General features: G+C 44.8%; 1 protein-coding gene across 1 annotated transcript in view; it reads left to right on the top strand.

Moving 5' to 3' along the window:
• LOC145350623 (ALK tyrosine kinase receptor-like) overlaps positions 1–24,969 on the top strand; it is a 1,029,887-nt gene that overhangs the window by 481,780 nt on the left and 523,138 nt on the right. Inside the window, exon 4 of the mRNA XM_080199829.1 lies at positions 1,584–1,785. Coding sequence (XP_080055955.1) covers positions 1,584–1,785 — 202 coding nt within the window. The remainder of the gene's footprint in view (positions 1–1,583; positions 1,786–24,969) is intronic.

The following is a 24,969-nucleotide window of genomic DNA, read 5'->3' as shown; positions in this document are numbered from 1 at the left end:
CATACAACTGTATTGATAGGACTGACTGGTGCTAAATTCTAATCATCTTAAAAAGAGCATGATGAACCTTTGAAAATCTGTGGGTTGGATTTAAATTGAGTAGAAATTTTCTTTGAAAATTACTGGGATGGTAACTTATTCATTTCATGGATAGATTTTTATCAGCATTTGTTCATCTTGATCTCTGAAAGACTAATTGGCCAGGACTTCTCTGGCCCCCGGATGGTGGGGTGGGGGCACGGGGCCAGAAAATTTGTAGGGAGCTGGGACAGATGTTTTCCCTGGCAGGCCCACTGTTGGGGCATTTTATCGGTGGTGGGACCAGATGCGGAGAGGCTGCCACCAGTTAAAAGGTCCAATTAGCAAAGTATTTGTAGCTTCCAAGTGACAGCCGAGGGGTAATGGTTTGGTGGAACGAAGAGGGGGCCATAGATGGGCAGGGAAGCCATTCCCTATATCCCCAGTGACCACTCCAAAGAGTTGTCCTCTGACCCTTGACCCCATGATTTTATTTTTACGTACCTGACCTCTCAGAGGTCACCTGCATTCCTCAGTGGTGTCAACCTTTGCATGCTACTTTACAGTAGTCCAAATTCAAACCACTTTTTACGTGACACTGATGTAGCTGCGACTTGCAGAAGGACCTTTTTCTTATTTGTTCATGGGATGTGGGCATTGCTGGCTGGGTCAGCATTTAGTGCCCATTCCTGAGGGCATTTAAGAGTCAACCATGTTGCTGTGGATCTGGAGTAACACATAGGCCAGACCAGGTATGGGCGGCAGATTTCCTTCTCTTAAGGATGTTAAGTGAACCAGGTGGGTTTTTGCAACAATCGATAATGGTTTCCTCATCATCACTAGACTCTTAATTCCAGATTTTTGTTGAATTCAAATTTCACCATCTGCCATGGTGAAATTCTAACCCGGATCTCCAGAGCATTACCCTGGGTCTCAGATTGTTAGCCCAGTGACAATACCACTGCACCACTGCCTTACATAAATCATTGGCTTGTAGTCAGAAGAGAGTGTCCTGATATACTTTTCACCTTCTTCATCCAGAGCTGCAGAGAACAATTACAATACTCTAACTTAGGTTATGTAACTCAAAGCCACCATGAAGATTGAACCCAAAACCTCAGTATCAGTCCATTTTTTAAAAGAAATTATTTATTAGTGTCACAAGTAGGCTTACATTAACACTGTAATGAAGTTACCCAGGCGCCACATTCCAGCACCTGTTCGGGTACATTGAGGGAGAATTTAGCATGGCTAATGCGTTTAATCGGCACGTCTTTCAGACCATGAGATGAAACCGGACACGGGGAGAACATGCAGACTTCACTCAGTGACCCAAGCCAGGAATCAAACCTAGACCTCTGATGCTGTGACACAGCAGTGCTAACCACTGTGCCATCATGCCGCCCTATCATTGTGTACTTGTTTGTTGAGACATTGGGGTAGTCAGCACACATGTATAAGTTATTTTAAATTCAATAGTGCGCTCAGGCAATGGCGTAACTATGTCTAGGGACTAGTACTACTCTGCATCTTGACCTCTGCGTGTTTGTTCCTTTATTTGCTAGGTCATTTTCTCTTTCTGAATGCATCAGGATATACGTCCTTTACCTTACTGAGCCCGTGGTTGAAGAGCATCAGTGAGCGCTGCGCCTTGGAGGTGGCCATTTACCTGCAGGATTCAAGGTCAGGGGAATATGCCGTCAAACTACTTCACAGGAACGAAAGCAAGGCACTCATCCTGTCATCGGAAAGCGAGGCAAGAACCGGGTAAGCCATTTCTTTCATTCTTTTCCCAGCACAAATTTGAACTTCACGTCAAAGTCTGATAACAAGGTGAGTGAAAGATAGATGATATTATTGGCAAAAATATACCTTGTAGCCAGGATCTGTCATTGGATTAATGGACAAGGTGACAGTTCATATTCTTGCAGTTCAATGAACGCTTTTATTCTTGTGAATTTATTGTTCATTCAGTTGAAAAATGTTAAAGTTAGAAACGGAATGGTTTTTTTTCCCTGAATTTCAGGCACTCGGTAGGGCTGAGACCCCTCAGGTCAAATCTAGCAGATCTGAGTAACAGATTAACTCTCTGAGCATTCTGTCTTAGCCCCCAGCACCACCACCCGGCCCCCTGGGTATCCAACAGTCATAACCCTCTGCTGCTTTCCTTTTGCCAAATTTACTGACACTGGTAGCTGTCTGAATGTTACATTTAACTATATAAAGCAATTTGATGGGGCCCTTATCATTTAGGAGTTGGGTTGAGACTGCCCAAGCTTGGGTCAGCAAGGACACTTGGAGATAATGGAGAGTGAATACTTCCAACTTTTCATTCTGGTCTAGGCATGAACAGGCAACCTACCTGGATCCATGACCATACTTCTTATACTTTGTGAAACACATCAGTAATGTGAATTATGTGTGAGGGGAGCCATCAACTTATATCTGTTATGGGTTTTTGATAAGCGAGGGGATTAAGGGTTATGGGGAGAGGGCGGGAATGTGGAACTGAGCCACAACAGATCAGCCATGATCTTATTGAATGGCAGGGCAGGCTCGAAGGGCTAGATGGCCTACTCCTGCTCCTATTTCTTATGTTCTTATGATGCAAAGTATTTACAATTTCAAATAGGGGATTTTCAAAGCAGGAGATTAATTCCAAATCCCAACACCGCGCGTGTAATGCAAATACCCTCATTTGGCAGGGAACACTTGGCACTTCTAGGAGGAGGCAGCTGTCTTGCTGTTGCCAGTGGCAATGCAGGCAGCAGCCACGTTGGTGCTTGCCGCTTCCTTGCTGAAGAGAACAGTCAGGTCATCGAAAAGCCGTAGTGCTTACATAATTGGGAATGAGGGCAACCGTGGCAAAGTAAAGTAATGCTCACTCCTGCACAGATCACCTCAGGGCCTGATAGCTTCTATTGTCAGAGGGGGAAATTTTCTTTGGCCCTGTGTCAAACTCAAGAGCTATGTATTAACGTGCACTAATTGTTCACGCTTGCCAAATTGAGTTTGAAAAACTCATTGCCTGAACATCTAAATGAGTTTTAACTGGATACTAATTGGCAACAAGCAGATTCCCGAACTCTCCCCTCCCACTGGTACTTTGCCAATGTCAAACTGTTCGGAAGGAGTCCGCATCTTGAAGCGACCTCCGGGACTGCGATTTACGAATCACTCTCGCACCAGCTCTCCACATTGCCTGCATTTGACAATCCGGCCTACCACGTCTAGGGCGGGATTTTCTGGCCATGCTCGCCCCAAAGCCCACCCGAGTTTAATGGACCTCTGCATGGACCGTATCCCGACCACTACAATTCCCGGGCGGGCAGAGTAGGAAAATTCCACTCCTAATCATTTTATAATGAAATGGGCTCATTGTTTTGTTTATTGTACATGGGTTTTCTAAAAATTTCAGTTTCACCATGTAGACTTGAAGTGGAGATGCCGGCGTTGGACTGGGGTGGGCACAGTAAGGAATCTCACAACACCAGTTTAACATCCAACAGGCTTATTCGGAATCACGAGCTTTCGGAGCGGGGGTTAGTTCACAAACAAGACACAGTTGCAAGATAATTACAGGCTGGAATGTGAAGAATGGTTGGAATGTGAGCTTTTTCTACACTGGTATTGGGGGAAGATCAGTTGCTGCTGGTGATGATGACGAGTTTCTGAAGTTTCCTGTTCTTGGTGTGCCTGTAGGTGGCATACTTCCATTGTCTTGTCTGTGTCTAATGTCTCACAGCTGGTCCGCTGCACCCTGAGCACAAGCTGAGAACATGGACTCTATCTTGACTTCAAGGTTGTGGCATCTGCTGTAGACTCGCATTCCAACCATTCTTCACATCCCAATCTGTAACTATCTTGCAATTGTGTCTTTGCCTATATATACTGTGTTTGTGAACTAACCTCCACTCACTTGATGAAGGAGCCGTGCTCCGTAAGCTTGTGAATCCAAATAAACCTGTTGAACTTTAACCTGGTGTTGTGAGACTTCGTACCATGTAGACTGTAAAATACATTTGGGGTAACAATAAGCAAAAGCGATTTCTAGTGGGAGCCCAAAGTTCTGTTGGAGTTTGAGTGTGGGGGAGATGGCCAAATGTGCTTGTGTATTTGTACTTGTCCCAGGAACGGACCCTCAATTAAATGGGGGTACCTTCCAGTGGGGTACGAATGATCGGTAAGAAAAATAATACGGTAAGAGTATCCAGACGCAAGCAAAAAACTGATTGATCTGATACCAGCTGAGGTTATTCATGAGAGTGCTGTGATGAATTGTGTGGTTATGATGGACAGGGGAATCAATGCCATGCCATTTTAGTTTTCCCATATTTATGGGTCATTCTGAGCAACAGTACAGAAGATAGCAGTTTCTGACATTCATCTCTGGGATAGACATGCTATTTAATCAACAAATGTCACTTTTCAATCTGCAACAGCTATCATACCTGGAAGTACAAACTCAATCAGCCAGTCATCTTGCTGTATTTGCCTCAATTCTTAAAGGTCCTGCCAAAATTACAATCTATTTAGCGAACTTTGAGCTCTCCTTAATAATGCATTGGTTAAAAGCAGTGTACACCATGAAAATCCCATAAACAATCTTTGTTAAATTAGCCAATCTCATCTTTGACGTGGATTGGGACTCTCCAATTCATAGTGGTGTCCTTGGGTTCAAAACATCAGCCTGAGCTTGAATTACTGACTGTTATCAAGTAACAGCCGTAGATGTGTAGAGTTATGGGTACAAGTGAAGCCTTCTATGTCTAATGATCTTGCTAACTGGGAATAGGCCACTGAGAAGAAGGTACCAGAGAACGGCTGTAATCATAGTATTGTAGCTCAACGCAAATCAATGCCAGTGGAAGATGGCGAAAGAAAATGTCATTTGAACTCAACAGAGCCACAATTCCATTCGGTGTTGCTGTTACATTTTATTTTTCAGATTTCTAGGGCGGAACTTTCCTGTCCTGCCCACCAAGGGAATCGTAGCCATGGGGCACAGACCATGCAAAGGTTCATTGACCTTGGGTGGGTTTTTCCACTCTTGTGGTGAGCGCAGCTGGAAAATCCTGCCGCTAGTTTTTGTATTTTGATTGTACTTGGGCCTCAGTTTTACTCAACGTAGTGAATGAAATTGTTCCTTTGTAATCATGATTCATCCAGAAATTGGGGAAGAAGTCCAATATTGTTTCACCTCGTTTTAAGGGCACAAAATAGTTGGAACAATAGAATCATACAATCTACAGTGCAGAAGGAGGCCATTTGGCCCATCAAGTCTGCACCGTAAACAATCCCACTCAGGTCCCATATCCATAACGCCACATATTTATGGTCCTAATTCCTCCTGACACTAATGGTCAATTTATGATGGCCAATGCACCTAACAAGCACAACTTTTAGGCTGTGGAAAGAGTGGGATTAGGTGGGCAGGTCAAGGCCTTTCATGCATCGGTGCAGAGTCTTCTGCACTGTAGTATTCTGTGATTCTGTAACAATCCATTAGCTTAAACCCACTGGCTATCAAATTCAGGAACAATCCCAGCAGTGCACAGATTTTTTCATTGTAACTTGGGTGTCCAAACAAGCTTTCTGATATGACTTTGTTTTAGAGGAAATCAGAGCACCCAGAGGAAACCTATGCAAACACTGGGGGAATGTGCAAACTCCGCACAGTTTGCAAATAGCCAGTTTAGTGGGGCAGAGGACTGCACCTGTATTTGGGTGTTTTTGCCATTGTTAAGTTGTTTAAACCTAAAGACTACCTGAAACAGAGGAAATCGCATTCCGGCATTGATATGAGGTTCCTGCACTTCTTTTTGGCTCAAGTCCCTCAATTTATTTACATTAGGAACTGAATGGCCCAACCAGCCTACCCAATCTCAGTTAGCCCTGTCCACACCCAGGATGTAATGATCAAACCTGCTCAGACTCTAACAAACAAGTCATATCAGAAACCTTGTTTGGACACCCAAATTACATTGAAAAAATCCATGCACTGCAGGGATTGTTTCCGATTTTGATAGCCAGTGGGTTTAAGCTAATGGATTGTTACAGAATCACAGAATACTGCAGTGCAGAAGAGACCCTTTTGCCCATTGAGTCTGCACTGATGCATGAAAGTTCCTGACCTGCCCACCTAATCCCACACACCAGCATTGTGCACAAATAGCTTTGGTCCTGGTTTTAATAACCTTCACTGCAGGCTGCTACATTCATCAAAGGCAGTTTGATACTCTTCAGCATGGAGCCCATGAGAGTGCACCAGTTAGCTGACCACACGTCACCAGCACCCAGGATTCTGAAGTGCTTGCCTCACTTATGTGAAATCACCTAGCTGCCGCACAGCAAATTCTGGTTCAATTTGATTTATTATTGTCACGTGCATTGTGACAATACACGTGACAATAGAGTGAAAAGTATTGTTTCTTGTACAGACACAACATACCGCTCATAGAGTACATAGGGGAGAAGGAAAGGACAGGACAGGGTGCAGAATGGGCATCCTGATGTGACTTGTTGGTTTAAGGCTGGTAAATATTGGTCCACTCTGGGTGGAAGGTGAATGGTGAATGGTGCAGTGGGGCAGAGAGGACGGGAATGAATGTGATGGACAGAAAGTCACAACTGCCAAGAAAAGCTTCCCAGGCCTGATTGGGGCCTAAATTAACTTTGTGAAGCCCAGGAAAACATATCTGGGCCTCTTCAGCTCAAGCACTTGTGGGGCTGCAAATCAGAGGGTGCCCTGTCCAGTTCTTTTCCAAAATAGCGTGGCTGTCCATAGTTCAGTCGCTTTCAAAATGGTGTTGTATGTAAAGCAATCACAACAGAGAGGTGAGTACTAGACCAGTCCATTTCAATTGCATTAATGCCTTGTTTCTACCTGTTGGATCAAGTTAAGATTGACCCCTTTACGTCTCTTTAGGTCACTATTTTGAGTTGAGGAACAGTTTTATTTCCACATAACAGTACAGAGAACTGTTTGCTATATTTATGTAGGAGAGGGTTTGACAGTGGTACAGTGATTAGCACTGCTGCCTCTCGGCACCAGGGTCCCGTGTTCAATTCCCGACTTGGGTCATTGTCTTATGCAGAGTTTACATTCTCCCCGTGTCTACATGGGTTTCCTCCAGGTGCTCCAAACGGTCCACAGATGTGTGGGTTAGTTGGATTGGCCCTACTAAATTGTCCCTTTGTGTCAGGGGGACTAGCTTAGGTAAACGCATGGGGTCATGGGGATTGGGGCTGGGTGGGATCGCAATCGGTGCAGACTCGGTGAATCAAATTGCCTTCTTCTGCGCTGTAGGGACTCTATGATTCTATAAGAGAGACAGAGAGAGAGATGGGAAACTGCTGGTGACAGTCCATCTCTGTTAATGATGGATAAAAGAACTCCTCTTCACTATAATTTTCTCTCAGTGCTCCCTCTGGCATCTGCAGGATTTAGCGCATGATTTCTGGTTTAAATTAGTATTTGATACATGTGTTAATAACATCATAAAAAAGACGAATTGTGTAATTTTCAACTAATTTTTTTGTGGCAGGATTTCTGACCAATCTGTGACCTCACAAACATGAAGTTCTGCCTCGAAATGTGGTAGAGAGATATTGCACGAGTCCAATGAGGGGAAAGGGCTAAGTGACATTGTGAGATATTTATTGAGTAGTTTTCACTCTGTATATGGTGGATCGCTACTGAAGGTGCATTTTGACACCATGAATGCCTGAAACGTATGTTTTACGAGAAGAACGTGCTGGGGGGATTGATTTGTCCACAGGGTTATTGATAGGATGCATATAGGAGTAGCTTCTTAATATTTGCGGCTGGATGTATTATAATGTTGCATTTGTAAGTAAATTGTTTGTGTTCTAACTCATACTTAGTGCCTTTTTAGTAGAGATTACTCCAAATGGGGTAATTATTGAATACTCCCCATTGCATCCTTTCAGAGGTTGCTACCTTGGAACTTCTGTGAATAAGTAAAACATAAGATTCAAAGGCTTGATTTGGCTGCAAGTACAATGTGACTTTTAAGAGCAATTGTCTTTTTTTGCCATCCCCAGCGGGAGTTCAATTTTCCAACATTCTTTGGATGACATTAGTTGCAATCTGAGATCACATAACAGGTTGTTATCATCTAACCCAACCAGCAATTGAACGACAGGCATGAGATCTATGGGCTGGAGAGCAGACGATAGCTTTGATTTACATATGAACTATTTACTTCAGTGAGGTAAGAGCCACCACCATTGTATTTTATAATTCTTCTATTCTCTTCCCACGCCGAGGTACAGTAAGACAAACTTTCATCTGTTCCCATAGCTGGTAATTCCTGGAACAGGTTGCTAGTCTGTCACTGTGGGGGTGGAGGTTTATAGCTTAAGGGGCACCTCTCCCCAGCAAGGACGGCATGGTGGCACAATGGTTAGCACTGTTGCCTCACAGTGTCAGGGACCCAGGTTCAATTCTGGCTTTGGGTCACTATGTGGAGTCTGCAACTGTGTCTGTGTGGGTTTCCTCCAGCTGCCCACAGTCCAAAGATGTGCAGGTTAGGTTGGTTGGCCAGGCTAAATTGCTCCTTCGTGTCAGGAGGATTAGCAGGGTAAATGGGTGGGGTTACAGGGGTAGGATTGTTATCCATGCAGGTGCAATGGACCAAATGGTCTCCTTCTACACCGTAGGGTGGCTGACCAAAAGTCTCTCCTGCTCTTACTGTCAGCCATTTGCATGTTTGTAAGGGCTTGCAGATTAAGACATCCAGCCTGTTTGACCACGTTATGAATGCATCTTCCTTGGCCATCAAGTTCTGGGGTGGGGGGCTTGAACTTAGAGCTTCTAGCTCAGAAGCAGGATGCGACCCACTGCACCACAAGACCTCTGTACTTTATAACATTTGCAATTTTATAATTTTATATTTTGTAATACCTTACATTTTGTGTTGCACTTTATGATACTTTTTTGTCAACAAAGCCATGTTTAACAGATTTTGTTATAAAGTGCAAAGAAAGTCTCCCAGCTATGGTTAGGTAAAATTGAATTTAAGGTAAAAATGCCAGCGGGACTGTTTCCAATTTCAGGAGGAGAATGCCAGGTCCCGAGTGGAAAGGTGGCATGGGGACTGAGCCACCTGAAGACCAGCTCAGTGGCTGGAGAATTGGCCTCCAGTCTGAGATGACTGGGTAGTCAGAGCCTGGGCCGTGAGGAGGTGATCCTGGGTGAGGGTTTCAGAAAGGTCGGTCGTGGGCCAGAAACTTTCAGGGATCCGAACCAATTTGGTGTTCTCTAGGTTGTCACCTGAGAGGCCTCCATTCATTCCTTTGAGTAAGCTGTCCAGCCACTGCCTGATGCAAATGGATATTTGTATCAATTTGTATTATACCAACCAGCAAGACATGGTGACCAATGCCATGAGATACAAGGCCTTCAGTGATGAGGACAAATGCAGAACACACTCCATGCATTTGTACACACAGTTGTTATCTGGGCCCAATATATATCAGAGGACTCCGATTTGTATACTATAAGTGGTCACAGGGCTGAAATTGACAAGAATCTGGCTGTCCATCTTAGCAAGATGGTGACATAACATCAGTGTGAATAGCAATAGAATCATAGAATAGAATCTCAACAGTGGAGAAAGGAGGCCATTCGGCTCATCGAGCCTGCACCAACCACAATCCCACCCAGATCCTACTCCTGTCACCTCTCATATTTAGCCTGCTAATCCCCCTAACGATAGTAGTCATGATGTGGATGTACCGGCATTGGACTGGGTAAACACAGTAAAAAGTCACAGTAAAAACCTGGTGTTGTCAGACTTTTTACTGTGAATCCCCCTAACACCAGGGTTAATTTATCATGGCCAATCAACCGAACCCTCACATCTTTGGACTATGGGAGGAAACCAGAGCACCCTGAGGAATCCAACACAGACACGGAGAAAATGTGCAGACTTCACTCAGACGGTGAGCCGGAATTGAACCTGGATCCCTGGCACTGTGAGGCCGCGGTGCTAACCTCTGTGCCACAGTTCTGCCCAATGCCATTTTTAGGGTCACTCCCATCCAGTTTGCAAGGAACAGAATTAAAATTGGACCCTTCTACTTAAATGCTCTCGGAAAGGGTTTCCTTTTTGGAAAGAACCCTTTCATTAGTACCTCCCTGCTCATTCATCGTGGATTTACGCTGTAAGATTTGCAGTGGGATGTCCCCAAAAGGTGAAGGAATATTGAACCCAAAAGGTAGCAATTCCTATTTTAAGCTGAATATGAGCCAGTATTAACTAACAGTCAGCGTTCAGCCTGGCAGGATTGTTTGTGGGAATGTACACAAGGCACATTACATTTTCAACAGACAGGGCATCCCACTCGATCACGCAGACTGTGGTGATGGGAGGATGAATTGAGCATTTCCATTTTGATATCCTGGATGTGGATTACAATTGAAGAACCATCGCATTGATATATTAAGATACGTTTGTCCATATTAATCAAACGCATCATATTGCCCTCGAAGAAAGGATATCTCAGTGGCAAAGAGGTGATTAAGCTGCCATGACATTAATATTACATCACTGGATTCAATCCAAATAAATTATTTGAGACCGAAGCAAAAATGGATTCCAGTCTATTACACTAACACATAAGCACATTTGTCATGCTGGGTTTCCTGTGCAGGGTGATTCCCATCTCAGAGCTGTCAAACTATTATTGCTTACATTTGTTTTCTTTTTGTTCTTAATGATATGATTATTTGAATGCCCGAAGCCAGTAGAAGTAATACCTATTTTTGAATGTACTACCCTCTCTCGATTTTCTTTTTCTCACTGGCTTTACTCTGCTTTCATTTTTTTTATATGCCGCCTTCTTTGGCCTTGTGCAAGTAAGTGAATAACAGGTATTTTCTGCAGGAACTTGCATATAGACAAGGCGACACGGTGGCACAGTCGTTAGCACTGCTGCCTCACAGCGCCACATATCTGGGTTCAATTCTAGCCTTGAGTGACTCCTCTCTGTGTGGAGTTTGCACGTTCTCCCCATGTCTGCGTGGGCTTCCTCAGGTTTCCTCCCAGAGTCCAAAGGTGTGCAGGTTAGGCCATGCTAAATTGCCTCTTATTGACAGGATTCATCAGGGTTACTATGTGGGGCTACGGGAGTAGGACCTGGGTGGCTTGTTAGTACCGGCTTGATGGGCAGAATGGCCCCCTTTGTACTGTTGGGATTCTATATTTCAAACTAGGCACAAGAGTAGGCCATTCAGCCCCTCGAGCCAGTTCCGTCATTTAAAAAGGTCGTGACTAATCTGATTGTAACTTCAACCTCACGTTCGCACCTACCACTGATAACCTTTCACCCCCTTGGTGATTAGGAATCTATCCAGCTCAGCCTTAAAAACATTCAAAGGCTCTGCTTCCGCTGCCTTTTGAGGAAGAGACAGAGACTCATGACCCTCTGAGAGAAAAAATTCTCCTCATCTCTGTCTTAAATGAGTGACCTCTTGTTTTTAAACAGCGACTCCTGGTCCTAGATTCTCCCACAAAAGGAAACGTCTTCTCCACATCCACCTTTTCAAGACCCCTCAGCATCTTAAAAGTTTTGATCCGGTCACCTTTTACTCTTCTGAATTCATGGGGGTACAAGCTTAACCTGTCGAACCTTTCCTCATAAGATATTCCTGGTATTAGTATAGTAAATCTTCTCTGAACTGCTTCTAATGCATTTACATATTTCCCTAAGTAAGGAAACCAATGCCGTGCACAGTACACCAAATGGGGTTTCACCACTGCCCAGTACAACTGAAGCGTAACCTCTCTATTTTTGTATTAAATTCCCCTCACAGTAAATGATAATATTCTATTAGCTTTTCTTGCTGTATTTGTATACCAGCCTTTTGTGATATATGCACCAGGACATCCAGATTCCTCTGCACCACAGAGCTCTACAATCTCTCACCATTTCAACAACAAGCTTCCTTTTTATTCTTCCTGCCAAAATCAACAATTTCGCATTTGTCCACATTATACTCTATTTGTCAGATTTTTGTCCACTCACTTAACCTGTGTCCCTTTGTAGCCTCTTTATGTCCACTTCTCAACTTACTTTCCTACCCAACTTTTGTGTCATTGGCAAATTTAGCAACCATACATTCAATCCCTTCATTCAACCATTTATATATTTTGTAAATAATTTGGATAAAGGTGAGGTTTTCACTTCGGATGCAAAAACAAAAGCAGATTACTACTTGAATGGCTGTAAATTGGGAGAGAGGAGTGTGTAGTGGGACCTGGGTGTCTTTGTACACTAATCGCTGAAGGTAAACATGCAGGTGCAGCAGGCGGTAAAGAAGGCAAATGGCACGTTGACCTTCATTGTGAAAGGTTTTGAGTTCAAGAGCAGGGAAGTGTTGTTGCAATTATACAGGGCCTTGGTGAGGCCACACCTAAAATATTGTGTGTAGTTTTGGTTTCCTTTTCTGAGGAAGGATGTTTTTGCTCTCAAGGGAGTGCAATGAAGGTTTACCAAGCTGATTCCAGGGATGGGGGGGACTGATATATGAGGAGAGGTTGACAAGGTTAGGATTGTTTTCCCTGGAGTTCAGATAAATGAGGGGGGAATCTCATAGAGATTTATAAAATTCCACCAGGACTAGACAGGGTAGATGCAGGGAGGATGTTCCCAATGGTGGGGTTGGCCAGAACCAGGAGTCACGGGGCCCGATTTTAACATTGTGTTTTCGGGCATGAAAATTCAATGAAGTCGGGCATGAGGCGATCCGCACTCGCATCCACGCAAATGCCCACTTTACCAAGGCCCGAAAATGGCCGCGATCGGAACCGCACTTGAAACAGGCGTGTCTTAATGAGCTGGACGCGCAATCTTACCTGCATTTCCCCCTTTGCCATTGCATACACCCATCCAGATTAGGCGCAAAACAGACATGCTCGGCAAAGGTCTGTTTTGGGCGTCTGAAGAGGTAAGTTCAGAGTTTCCAGCAGCTCTCGAGCTTAGAGCGGTGGTGGGGGTGGGGGGAGGCCAGATGGTTCTCTAACGGTTGAATGGAAGGGAGGGAGGGCCAGATCGCTGACTAGTGTGGGGGTTGGGGAGGGAGGGACAGATCGTCCTCTGGAGGAGGGAGGAGGAGGTGGTAGGCAGGCCATATGGATGTCTAGTGCGGGGGTGGAGGGGGAAAGAGGGCAAGGGGTCGTGATCGTTCTGGGTAACCGGGGGTTGGATGAATAAGGGGGACAGTTAAGTTGTTGGGGGGTGGGGCGAGGTCTGTGAGAGCCATCGCTCCTGCTTCCTGCTTCCAGGCCACTTTATCTGCTTTTCGCAGCTGGGAGCGATGTGCCAGGGGATCGTTTTTCAATTTTTTTTTACTCCGCACACGCAGTTGAAGGCTCCAATTGTGTCGGGCATGGTAAGCCCTGCCCTCAGCATGATTCAGAACCACAATTTTCATTTTCAGGCTGAGTGCGTTTTGGGGGCGCCTGAGAACTGGTTTCCAAGTTGGATCTGAATTGCACCCAGATTAGAATCAAAATGGTGAAATTGCCCCCACAGTCTGAGGATTTGGGGTAGGCCATTTAAGATGGATCTAAGGAGACATTTTTTCACTCGAAGAGTTGTGAGCCTGAGGAATTCATTACCACGGGAAGCAGTTGATGCCAAAACACTGAATGTATTCAAGAGGTAGCTTGATATAGCACTTGGGGTGAATGGGATCAAAGGTTGTGGGGAGAAAGCAGGATTAGGCTATTGAGTTGGACGACCAGCAATGATCTTGATGAATGGTGGAGCAGTCTCAGGGAGCCAAATGGCCTCCTCCTGCTCCTATCTTCAATGTTTCTTTGTAAAAGGTTGAAGCAGAGCACTGATCCCTGTGGCACACCACTCATCACATTCTGCCAACCGGAAAAGGACTTATTTATGCCTACACTCTGTTTACAGCTAGTTAGTTAATTTTCTCTCCTTGCCAATATGTTAACCCCTACACCACAAGCTTTTATTTTTCACGTTAAGCTTGGATGTGGTACTTTATCAAATGTTATTGTGAAACAAAGCCCCTTGAGGTAGCAACAGGAGAAGAGGCAGGACACAGATACTTTTTGACCTGGGTGTGTCCTGTACTCTGAGCGTTGGCCCTTTGCCAAGTATTCTTAAAAAAAATAGAAGTCAAACACTGTCTGTAGGGATTCTGTGATTGGAGGCAGAAAGAATCGATTCAGAACAAACTCCTGACTACATGACCAAGTGCCTGGGCTCCTGGATCCCCTCAGGATACATTGCTTCCTATGGGTGTTGTGGAAGGCTTTGGCACAAACCCCAGATCTGCCCCTCTGGATAACCAACAGGCTCAGTGCTGGCTGCTCTGGGGTATCTAAATGAGTCCCACACATCATCTGACGATCTCCGTCCCCACCTCCACCCGCACTAAATGGACAGGAAACCTGTCTCGGTATCACTTGAGGGCTCACCCCAGTGGCAGTCTCAAATTTAATTAGTTACCCATCTTAGCTAGGTTTCTGACCCAAGAAAACAAAGTCAGCTCCAATTCCCTGTTTCTTTGACAGACTCTGTGGCTTAGTTGGTTAAAGCACCTGTCTAGTGGATGTGTAACCCTGGGCTCAAATCCCAGCAGAGCCTTATTCTATCTGAGCTGATCTATGTAATTGGAAAAAAGTCCCGTTCCCTGTTTCTGTGGCGAACATTCAGCCCCATGTTTAACTTTGTTCAGAATGCAGGGAGGATTAAGGAGGATGTTCCTGATGGTGGTGGCGCCCAGAACCAGGAATCACATGCTGAGGATGCAGGATAAACGGTTTAGGACAGAGATGAGGAGAAATTTCTTCACCCAGAGAGTGGTCAGCCTGTAGAATTTGCTACCACAGCAAGTAATAAAGGCCAAAACTTTGAATGTTTTCAAGAAGCTGTCAGACAAAGCACTTGAGGCAAAGGGGATCAAAGGTTATGGGGGAGGGGGCACAAAATCAGGCAATTGAGTTGAATGGTCAACCATGATCGGAATAAATGGTGGAGCAGGCTCAAAGGGCCAAATGACCGCATCCTGTTGCTAGTTTCAATATATAGGTTGGGATATTAGCAAACAAGCTCTGATTATTGGAATATTGAAGGAGACATGGGAGGTGGTGACAAAAAGGGGTTGAAAGCTCGAGGAAGCGTTTCTTGTGCCATGTCCAGTGGCAGAGAGGAGAACCTTGAAGATTCTCCTCAGACATGAGAGCAACGACTTATATATACTTGTCAAGGTGACCAATGCATTACTTCTTTATGCCTGCAATCCCATATTTACAACAAAACAGACTGTTTTACATGTCTCTTCCGTTCTGTAACAAAAAGATCAGCGCTCTTTCAGGTATATGGGTGGCACAGTGGCACAGCAGTTAGCACTGCTGTCTCACAGCGCCAGGGACGTGGGTTCAATTCAGGCCTCGGATCACTGTCTGCGTGGAGTTTGCACATTCTCCACGTGTCTGCGTGGATTTCCTCTGGGCGCTCCGCTTTCCTCCCACAGTCTAAAGATGTGGAGGTTAGGCCATGCTAAATTTCCCCTCAATGTCAGAGGGATTAGAAGGGTAAGTATGTGGGGTTACAGGAATAGGGCCTGGGTGGGATTATGGTCGGCGCAGACCCGATGGGCCGAATGGCCTCCTTCTACACCGTCGGGATTCTGTGATTCTGACTGGAGTTTGCATTTTGCGCTGAGAAAATGTGTTATTTGAATTAAACAGTTTAAATAACAACACAAAGTAGGAATAAGTAATTTCAAATAATCAGATCAGTGAGAGCCAAGTTACTTTGAATGAAAAGACCGTAGTGAGTTTCCTTTTAACTCGGTCATCAGGAATCCGAAACCAGCTCGTCCCACAGTCACACTTTAAACGCCACCACAAGTAGTCGCTTCATTGCAATCAATTTGTTTGAGAAAGGAGCCAAGCCTCTTAATTTAAATACAAGCCCGCTGTGTAATTTGTTCAAATACGTGTCCAATTGGCAGCAATTTGAATTGATCAGACGGTTATTTAAATTCATGAAGCCCCCATTACTGCCTCGGCAGCACTTATCAACTTAACTTTCTCAAATCACTTGAGCTTTAATCCAGAGATTTCAAAGAGAGATTACTTAACTAGAATTTCTGAAAAGAGGTAAGCCAGACAACATCCATCGTTGTTGAGGAAATAACGCAGAAGCTAGATTAAAAGAAGACTTTAGTTTTGGAAATTGCCTTTAATGCCATTTATTATTGTCTCTTAAATTAACAATTGGGCTGTAAATATGCATGCTGGGGCCAAACATCTGTTGTCCTACCTGCAAATACTGCACTAAAGCAAGTGAGCCTCCAATTGAGACTGACAGCCACACACTAAGTCTGGGTCTCTGCTGTTCCTCTGTCCATACAACATAGAATCACGGAATCCCTACAGGTCACTATTCAGCCCATCGGGTCTGTACCGAGTCCCTGTCAGTGCAAACCATCCAGAGCCTATCCCCGTAAACCCCATGTATTTGCCCCACTAATCCCCCTAACCTACACATCTTGGGACACTAAGGGGCAATTTAGCGTGGCCAATCCATCTAACCTGCACACCTTTAAATGTGAGAGGAGACTGGAGGAAACTGTGGGGGGAAACCAGTGCATTCACAGGGAGAATGTGCAAACTCCACCCAGACAGTCATCCAAGGCTAGAGTTGAATCCGGGTTCCTGGTGCTCTGAGACAGCAGTGCTAACCACTGTGCCATCATGCTGCCCACATGCCCCTTGGTAAAGGGAATCCAAGGCCTGGAATTTCCTTGGCTTTCCCTTGGCTGCCTCCTGGAATCCCTCAGATCGCCAGAATCCAGATAAAAGGAAGCATTGTAAAGTACTGGCTGGTGGAAGCAGAGCTTACCTGGTGGTTAGGCTCGGTTACCCTTCTAGGGCCTGTGGCAGACATCATCCGTGGGCTGATCCTGGAACATCGATTGGTAAGAATGGTGTGCAGATTACCACACCTGTTCAAGGTCGTTTGCACTTTGGATGCGATTATAAAATTGAAGCTAAAATACACTCAAAGAGCAAAATTTACTACAGGTGACAATGGTTTTGCTTGCCTGCTGAAGAGCTGGCGAGAACTCCAACACGTCTCCTTTCAGGAGGACCCAAACCAGGCCTTCAGGCATTTAACTGGGCAGCAACAGGGCCTTTCCTGGGATCAAAGAACCCGGGGAGGTGGGGGGGAGCGCAATGTCTGAGAGCTGCTGGCTAATCAGAGGCTATGACGTGGAGATGCCGGCGTAGGACTGGGGTAAACACAGTAAGAAGTGTCTCAAGTCCAACAGGTTTATTTGGTAACACAAGCCACAAACTTTCAGAGTGTTGCTCCTTCATCAGGTGAGTGGGAGTTCTTTTCACAAACAGGGCATATAAAGACACAAACTCAATTTACAAAATGATGGTTGGAATGCGAGTCTTTACAGGTAATCAAGTCTTAAAGGTACAGACAATGTGGGTGGAGAGACAGTTAAGCACAGGTTAAAGAGATGTGTATTGTCTCCAGACAGGATAGTAGTGAAATTTTGCAAGCCCAGGCAAATCGTGGGGGTTACAGATAGTGTGACATGAACCCAAGATCCCAGTTAAGGCCATCCTCATGTGTGTGGAACTTGGCTATCAGTATCTGTTCAGCGACTCTGCGCTGTCGTGTGTCGTGAAGGCCGCCTTGGAGAATGCTTACCTGAAGATCAGAGGCTGAATGCCCATGACTGCTGAAGGTTCCCCGACAGAAAGAGAACGGTCTTGCTTGGTGATTGTCGAGCGGTGTTCAGTCATCCGTTGTCATAGCGTCTGCATGATCTACCCAGTGTACCATGCCTTGGGACATCCTTTCCTGCAGCGTATCAGGTAGACAATATTGGCCAAGTCGCAAGAGTATGTACCTGTGGATGGTGTTCCCATGTGAAATAATGACATCTGTGTCAATGATCTGGCATATCTTGCAGAGGTTGCTGTGGCAGGGTTGTGTGGTGTCGTGGTCACTGTTTTGCTGAAGGTTGGGTAGTTTGCTGGTCTGTTTGAGGTTGTGCAGTTGAACTAATCAGAGGCTGCCAGCTGAGCTTGCTCAGCAGCGCCATCTGTCTACAGCTGGTAATGTACCCACCCAATGCCCTGGATTGCCAAGGGATTTGGGCCACGGGTGGGTTGCGGGGGGGGATGATGGCGTCACCTGAAAGGGCAAGGGGATGTCTTCCTTGGTATTTCTTGAGTTGATAAGAAGAAATAACGATTTAGAAAACTTGACGCAGAGGGGAAAGTTGAATGGTAAAAGAGTTTGAGATAGACAAAGAACAATCTTTTTGAAGGGTCTCCCAAACTGGATGAATGCACCAACAAACATGATACGTGCCTCTGGAGTAAAATCAGTGTGGAATCCATGGTAGCCAACACCCTCTTAGGGCAACGGAACCTGGAGGGAGAGAGAGAGCGACATAACCTGGTTTATTAACGCAGCAGAAAGTGGGTTTACTACAAGAAATATGCATTGTGAATATGTGAGTAACGTGGCTTAAAATGGAAAAAAATAAATTATACTGAGATAAAGGTAAAATACTGCAGATGCTGGAACCTGAAATAAAAACAGAAAATGCTGGAAAATCTCAGCATCTGTGGAGAGAGAATAGAACTAACATTCCAGACTCAAAACATTGGCTCTATTCTCTCTCTGCAGATGATATCGGACCTGCTGAGTTTCTCCAGCATTTTCTGTTTTTGTTTCTGAAAGTAAACAGCGTTGAACTCAACGATTAAAATTCCCTGATCCTCTCTGCTGGAATCCGGGCACAAAACCAGTGGGGACTGTATACTAATATGTTCCCCTTGTCACTTGTTTGTTCTACATCTATTCAAGGCGTCTGTTTCAGTTAATATGCTAAACAAGATATAGAGCAATGCTGCTCTGCTGCTTTTGAAGATAAGAGGAATCCCTTGGAGATAGGATATAGGATCAGTACTCAGAGCAATTGAAACAAAAATGTTTTGTGTTTATGACAGTACTCTCAAGGGTGCAAGAAACAGGGGTTCACACACTTCAACTCAGCATTTGTGATGCAGAGTGTGACCTGCAGAGCTCCGTCATCTGACGCGCTTTAAGTTTTATAGTGTTTGAGTTTATTAAAAGTGATTCAGATATATTACCTCATTACTGAAAGCAGCCATGCGAACATTTCAAATAAATCTTCATTGGATTTTGCATGAGAGTTTTCAGAAAATTCATTACAGTAAACCATGCATATTTTTTGTGTGGTGATGTAATAAAAGATGTCATAACATTCATGCCATACTGTGAAAAATATTTTTTTTCGTTAATTGAAACACAAAACAAGAGCAATGTAGGTGCAACCAGTAATTAGGAAGGCACATACAGTGCTGGCCTTTATTGCAAGGGGCTTGAAAAGTTAAAGCGAGGACACCTTGCTGCAACTGTACAGGGCATCGGTGAGATCCAACCCAGAGGACTCTGTACAAATTTGGTTTCCTGATTTGAACGATATACTTACATTGGAGGCAGTTCAGAAAAGGACCACTAGATTGATTGCTAAGGTGAAGCACTTTTCTTAAGAACATAAGAAATAGGAGCAGGAGTAGGCCATCTAGCCCTTCGAGCCTGCCCCGCCATTCAATAAGATCATGGCTGATCTGAAGTGGATCAGTTCCACTTTCCCGCTTTCTCCCCATAACCCTTAATTCCCTTGTCTGTCAAAAACCTATCTACCCATGACTTAAATATATTTGGCGAGGTAGCCTCCACCACTTCAATGGACAGAGAATTCCAGAGATTCACCACCCCTTGAGTGAAGAAGTTCCTCCTCAACTCCGATCTAAACTGCTCCCCCCCGGCTTATTTTGAGGCTGTGCCCTCTAGTTCTGCTATCCTTTCTAAGCAGGAAGAATCTCTCTATCTCTACCCTATCTATCCCCTTCATTATCTTATACGTCTCTATAAGATCCCCCCTCAGCCTTCTAAACTCTAACGAGTACAGACCCAGTCTATTCAATCTCTCTTCATAGGCTAACCCCCTCATCTCCTGTATCAGCCTGGTGAACCTTCTCTGTACTCCCTCCAAGGCCAATATATCCTTTCGCAAATGCGGTGACCAAAACTGCACACAGTGCTCCAGTTGCGGCCTCACCAGTGCCCTGTACAGTTGCAGCAAGACCTCCCTGCTTTTATATCCTATCCCCCTCGCTATAAAGGCCAACATTCCATTCGCCTTCTTGATCACCTGCTGCACCTGCAGACTGGGTTTTTGCAATTCGTGCACAAGGACCCCCAGGTCCCTCTGTACTGTAGCATGCTGCAGCTTTTTGCCTTTTAAATATGAGAGATGGTGGAGCAACTTGTCCCTATGCTCACTTGAGTTGACATGAAAACTATAGAAAGTAGAAGCAGGAGTAGGCCATTTGGCCCTTTGAGCCTGCTCCACCATTCATTTTGATCATGGCTGATCATCAAAATCAATATCCTGATCCCCCCTTACCCCCACATCCTCTGATCTCTTTAGCCCCAAAAGCTATACCTAATTCCTTCTTGAAATCAGACAATGTTTTGGCCTCATCTACTTTCTGTGGTCATGAATTCCACACATTTGAGTGAAGAAATTTCTCCTCACCTCAGTTCCCCTTATCCTCAAACTATGACCCCTAGTTCTGGACTCCCCCACCATCGGGAACATTCTTTCTGAATCTACCCTGGCTAACCCTGTTAGAATTTTATAAGTTCCTATGAGATCCCCTCTCACTCTTTTAAACTCCAGTGAATATAATCCTAACTGACTTAGTGTCTCCTCATATGACAGACCTGCCATCCCAGGAATCAGCTTCACTGTATTCCCTCTATAACAAGGACAACTTTTCTGAGATAAGGACACCAAAACTGCACACATTATTCCAGGTGTGGCCTCATCAACGCCCAACACAATTGCAGCAAAATATCTCTATTCCTATACTCAAATCCTCAAACATACCATTTGTCTTCTTTACTGCATACTGGACCTGATTTTAGAAGAATGAGAGGTGCTTTTGATGAATCATAAGATACTAAAGAGGGCCTGAGAGGATGAGCAGAATTTACCTGGGTGTGTTGAATGGTTTAGTGGTGCAGAATGGAGTATAGATGTAACATTGAGATGCAAGTCCTCTGACATCCATTCGAGTTGTTGCAGCATCGTACCATGTTTACATTGATTTATTACTGTCACAAGTAGCTTACATTAACACTGCAATGAAGTCACTGTGAAAATCCTCTAGTTGCCACACTCTGGCACCTGTTTGGGAGAATTTAGCACGGCCAATCCATCTAATCAGCACATCTTTTTGGACTATGGGAGGAAACCGGAGCACCCAGAGGAAACCCATGCAGACATGGCGAGAACATGCATACTCCACACAAAGAGTGATCCAAGCCGGGAATCGAACCCAGGTCCTTGTGAGGCAGTAGTGCTAACCACTGTGCCACCGAGCTGCTTGGGCAGATGGCATTGCACATCGACACTTCAGGAAGCCACTTATTTGCCAATTTGCAGCAATTTTACACTTGAATTATACTGATGAGTAAGCTGAGACCCACAGGAGGACCCACAATACCAGTGATGCTGAAGGTCTCCATGTGGCACTGAACCTCACTGCTTCAGAATCATTTTAGTCATCTATTAGAGAGAACTGTGGGATCGCCACATCTTTGGTGCCATTCCTGCAGAAAGTAAGTGACCAATGTCCATTTCAAGAGGTAAGACGTCTCACAACACCAAGTTAAAGTCCAACAGGTTTATCTGGTGGCACAAGCTTTTGGAGTATCGCTCCTTCTTCAGGTGAGTGAGGAGCTGTGTTCACAAACAGGGCATATAAAGACACAAACTCAGTTTACAAGATAACGGTTGGAATGCGAGTCTTTAAGGTAATCAAGCCTTAAAGGTACAGGCGAAATCTTGTGCTACCAAATAAACCTGATGTTGTGAGACTTGTTACTGTGCTTACCTCAGTCCAACGCCGGCATCTCCGCATCATTTCAAGAGGGCCAGCTACTATGTGCACTACCGCGTTAATCCAGACAGTCGGGGGACAGATCCAGTGGGTTAAAGTGCCTCAAAATCCCCCAAGTGCAAGGTGTCATCATCTCCACTTATATGGTCACTCTACCGTACCACCAATTCCAAAGCCTCCACCACTATTAGAGCCAGAATGAATAGGTACGTCACCCCTCTATCCAGTCTTGCTCCTTCTCTTCATGCTATGAGCTATTTTCTCCTGCAAGCACAAAGATGAACACTGTTAGTTTCCTCACAGTGGCAACCACAAAAGCAGCACTAGCAGCCCATGACAAATGAACACCGATGCCTCCTGTATGTGGCCATTGTCAAGGAATCATGTGTGGGGGGTGAGCGATGGCCACCTCTCACCAAGATGCAGCCCTGCCTCTGACAAGGTATGCCACTGTCTGATCCCTTTGTCACTGATGTATTAATGTGCAAGGCCTTAAGGAGGAGATGTCTGGATTCGTCACCTTGGCAGACTAAATGAAGCCATTGATGCACTTGTGGCGCTAATCCAAATTCTTGGGGATGCTGCTATCCTCCCTGTAATCTGTGTCCAGGCTTGCTTGGTCAAGTGGACCAGCCTCCTCCTCTAGAAGGAGACTTCAGGCCTTGCCTTTGGAACATTCCCTGGTTTCCATGCCAATTTGCAGCACCCCTGCATCCTCCCATTTCCATGCGTGCATCCATTGAGTTCCATGACTTGAAGTTTGAATCTCTCCACTGTTTTGTTCTTCCTCATCTCAGTCACCTCCGATAGCGATGCAGTCCACTTGAAACCTCCTCTAACTGCACCCTCTTGTACATACCCAGCCTCTTTTATTTCCCTCATTAAACAGTGCTGAAAACCGATGCTTTTCCCACCATCTTTCCACATGCCCGTCTTTTTTTACGATCCTCCTTACAACCCATGCTGTTGACAAAGACCCTCTTCCTTCAGTGTTCATGTTTTAATACCACTTCTGTGAAGCCCCTTGGGATGTTTTCCTGCCTTAAAGTGGCAATATAAATGTGAACTCTTTGCTATTGTTTTTGATCATTTATTTTGAGATGTCAGTTCAGGATCACAGAAGCACAGATGAGGCCATTCAGTCCACTGTGTCTGCACCGGCTCTCCAAATGAGCCTCATGACTTAGTGCCATTCTCTTGCCATTCCCTGTATCACAGCACATTGTTTCTATTCAAATATTCATCTAATGTCCACTTGAATGCCTCCAATGAACCTGCTCCATCACACGTCCAGGCAGTGCATTCCACACCTGAACCACTTGTTGTGTGCAAAAGTCTTTTTCTCACATTTGCTTCTTTTGCAAATCACTTTAAATCTCGCTGTTGATCCTTTTCCGAGCGGAAACAATTTCTTCCTACCTACTTTTCCCCGCCCCCCTCATGACTTTGAACACCTCTATCAAATCTCCTCTTAACCAACTTCTCTCCATGGAGAACAGGCCCAACCTCTCCAATCTATCCTCATAACTGAAGTTTCTCATCCCTGGATGACTCTCTCCAATAGATTCACATCATCCTGTAGTGTGGCAACCAGAACTGCACACAGTATTCCCTCTGAGGTCTAACTGATGTCTTGTATAAGTTACGGCAGCATTGTTGTACAGTGATCAGCACTGCTGCCACATAGTGCCAGGAATCTGGTTGAATTCTAGCATCAGGTCACTGTCTGTGTGAAGTTTGCATGTTCCCCCTCATATGTGTGTGAATTTTCTCCGGATACTCCAGTTTCCTACCATTGTTCAACAATGTGCAGGATAGGTGGATTGGCCATATTAAATTGGCCGTTAGTGTCCAGAGATGTGTAAATTAGAGGGATTAGTGGGGTAAATACATGGGATTATGGGAACAGCGTGGGATGCCCTGTCAGAGAGTCAGTACAGACTCGATAGGCCAAATGGCCTCCTGCTGCACTATTGGGATTTTATGATTCTCTGATTTTGTGATTCAGCATAACTTCATTGCTCTTGTATTCTGTACCCATTATCTGAAAGAAGATGAAAAGTAACAATCATGAGGTCCCTTCACTACTTCTGAAAAGATTCTTGTGCCCTCTTCTCTTCCTACTACAGAGTAAGAATCCCTCCTTCATCTCCCTTCCACAATAGTACATCAAACTATCTCAACATGATAGGAAAGTTTCACAGCACCATTTTCCACAAACACACTGGTTTTCTCTTTTTCTCTGCTTCTCATAGAATCATTGATTTGATTTGATTTATTATTGTCACATGTATTAACATACAGTGAGAAGTATTGCTTCTTGCACGCTATACAGGCAAAGCATACTGTTCAGAGAAGGAAAGGAGAGAGTGCAGAATGTAGTGTTACACTCATAGCTAGGGTGTAGTCAAAGATCAATTAATGCAAGGTAGGTCCATTCAAAAGTCTGACGGCAGCAGGGACGAAGCTGTTCTTGAGTCGATTGGTACATGACCTCAGACTTTTGTACCTTAATTATGCTGGCTGCTTTGCCGAGGCAGCAGGAAGTGTAGACAAAATCAATGGACGAGAAGCTGGTTTGTGTGATGGATTGGGCTACATACTACTTTTTGTAGTTTCTTGCAGTCTGGGACAAAGCAGGAGCCATGCCAAGCTGTGATACAACCAGAAAGAATGTTTTCCATGCTGCATCTGTAAAAGTTGGTGAGAGTCGTAGCTGACATGCCAACTTTCCTTAGTCTAATGAGAAAGTAGAGGCGTTAGTGGGCTTTCTTAACTATAGTGCTGGTATGAGGGGACCAGGACAGGTTGTAGGTGACCTGGACACCTAAAAACTCTACCCATTCTACTTTGTCCTCTTTGATGTAGACAGGGACATGTCCTCCTTTATGTTTCCTAAGTCAATGACAATCTC

This window comes from Carcharhinus amblyrhynchos, chromosome 12 (genome assembly GCF_965287045.1).
Source record: "Carcharhinus amblyrhynchos chromosome 12, sCarAmb.v2.hapA, whole genome shotgun sequence".
NCBI classification, from domain to species: domain Eukaryota; kingdom Metazoa; phylum Chordata; class Chondrichthyes; order Carcharhiniformes; family Carcharhinidae; genus Carcharhinus; species Carcharhinus amblyrhynchos.
This window is presented reverse-complemented; position numbering and strand designations above follow the sequence as displayed.